Here is a 2,094-nt window from a genome sequence, read left to right on the forward strand (position 1 = left end):
CCCTTTCCCATTCCCCACCTTGTCGTTGATGACCTGGATGAAAGCGTGCACCACACGACCAGAAGACCCACATCTTCAACTTGCCCATATACTATCTCTCTTCTTCATTTTGTTGGTTAAAAACGCAGGCGTAGCATTGTTTTGACTTGGAATTAGTCTCTCTTCTCCTGATAAGCTCACTTGACCGACTTCACTCTCCCCATTAACTCTCCTACTCCACCTATATATACATATGCATAAACCCTCTTCTCCGCTAAACTCAACGCATCTCTCCTATCTCTTGTTCACACGTTTCATAGGAAAAACAGCTTTCATAAGTTCATAAACCTTTGTTTTCTTTTGATTTCTCTCCCTCTTTCACACTTTCTAGCTTCAAGAATTCAAGAATTTAAGATCAAGAATTCAAGAATTCATCTCTTATGGCTCTTGAAGCTCTAAATTCACCCACCACGGCCACTCCTATAAACTATGAGGATACCTGGACCAAAAGGAAACGATCCAAGAGGCCTCGTAGTGAATCCCCTCCTACCGAGGATGAGTATCTCGCTCTCTGTCTCATCATGCTTGCTCGTGGTGGCGGCAAAGAAGCTTCATCTTCATCTCCACCGCCACCAAAACCGCCAGCTTTGACTCTTTCTTACAAGTGCACGGTTTGTGACAAAGTTTTCCCTTCTTATCAAGCTCTTGGTGGACACAAGGCTAGCCATAAAAAATCTTCCTCTGAGACTGCCACTGTCACCGCCAACCATAATCCTTCTTCCTCCTCCACCTCTACCGCCACCGCCAACACTGCCAGTGGTAGGACCCATGAGTGTTCTATCTGCCATAAGAGTTTTCCCACCGGTCAAGCCTTAGGTGGCCACAAGCGCCGCCACTATGAAGGACCTATTGGTGGTGGCAACAACAATAGCAGCAGCGCTGTAGCCTCATCGGAAGGTGGCGCAAGCCAAAGTCAGAGTCAAAGTCAAAGCCGAGGCGGCGGCTTCGAATTTGACCTGAACGTGCCTGCTATGCCTGAGTTCAATGATCCAAGAATCAGTCAAGAAGTTTTCAGAGAGCAAGAAGTGGAGAGTCCACTGCCTGGAAAGAAACCAAAATTATCGTTGTTGCTTAAGCAAGAAGAAACTGAAATGGGAATTTCTTTGCAAGATTGATGAGATACAGAGCTTGCACATTAGGTTAATTAGAAAGATTCTTGATTGGAGTTATTTTTTTTATGGTTCTGTGCAGAATTTGTTCATTTTGTGATCTTCTTTGTTGTATTTTTACTCTTGGTCATTTATTCATTCATTAAATTTGCTCCAATATTTAATAAAATTTAGTTTGATGTTTGATATTTTTGGATCGTCTTCCTAATGACAGGATTTAATTCTGTTAATCTCACTTATTTTGCAATGATGCAGCATGCAAGTGTCAAATTTCAATGCATAAACTTTTTTTTTTCAAAAAATTAAGTTAAACCCCATAAAATAATTGTATAAAAAAATTAATATTATGATTTAATTAGTTATTATAATTGAGAGAAAATTTTAAATTGTTAATCAAAATAAATTATAATAAAAATTAAAATTAAAAAATTATTAATATTAAAAAGTGAAAATTGTAATTATAAAAATAGATTATAAATCTTCTCATAAATTAAATAATTAATCATGGCTAAAATTAGAAGGAGAAACTAGGAAAAGTCAGAGACGCGTGAACAGCGAGGGAACAGCTGAGCAGGCACACATCAATACACGATGGTAGTAGTGGCGTTTACAATGAAGAACCAGCTCTAGTGATGGGTTAGGAACCACTAATCTTCCGTGTGGATTTCCCTGTAACGCACATGTTCCCATTATCATCAATCCTCATTGTACCTAACAATTTGTATTATCCGCCACAACTTATTTTTCTGGTATTTTTGTACCTAACAATATAATTATTTAATTTTCTATTTATAATCTTGTTAAGCACAGGTCCAATCCTTATTCTTCTAATTTTCCTGTCAAAAGATAAGAAAAAAGAGAAAAAAAACTTGAATTCAGTTATATAATTAAATATATGATTATTGAATTTTATAATCTATTTATGGTCGTTCTTAATGTATAATTT

General features: G+C 37.2%; 1 protein-coding gene across 1 annotated transcript; it reads left to right on the forward strand.

The window, feature by feature from the left end:
- Nucleotides 1–1,336, forward strand: LOC110651654 (zinc finger protein ZAT10). Its single transcript, XM_021807045.2, has one exon. The coding sequence runs from the start codon at nucleotides 420–422 to the stop codon at nucleotides 1,152–1,154; it is 735 nt and encodes a 244-aa protein (XP_021662737.2). The 5' UTR covers nucleotides 1–419; the 3' UTR covers nucleotides 1,155–1,336.
- The last annotated feature ends 758 nt before the right edge of the window (nucleotides 1,337–2,094 follow it).

Source organism: Hevea brasiliensis, chromosome 14, assembly GCF_030052815.1.
Source record: "Hevea brasiliensis isolate MT/VB/25A 57/8 chromosome 14, ASM3005281v1, whole genome shotgun sequence".
Lineage (NCBI taxonomy): Eukaryota > Viridiplantae > Streptophyta > Magnoliopsida > Malpighiales > Euphorbiaceae > Hevea > Hevea brasiliensis.

What these genes read in the sequence shown, in the direction of transcription:
- LOC110651654 (XM_021807045.2), top strand. Translation starts at nt 420, where the DNA reads ATGGCTCTTGAAGCTCTAAATTCACCCACCACGGCCACTCCTATAAAC.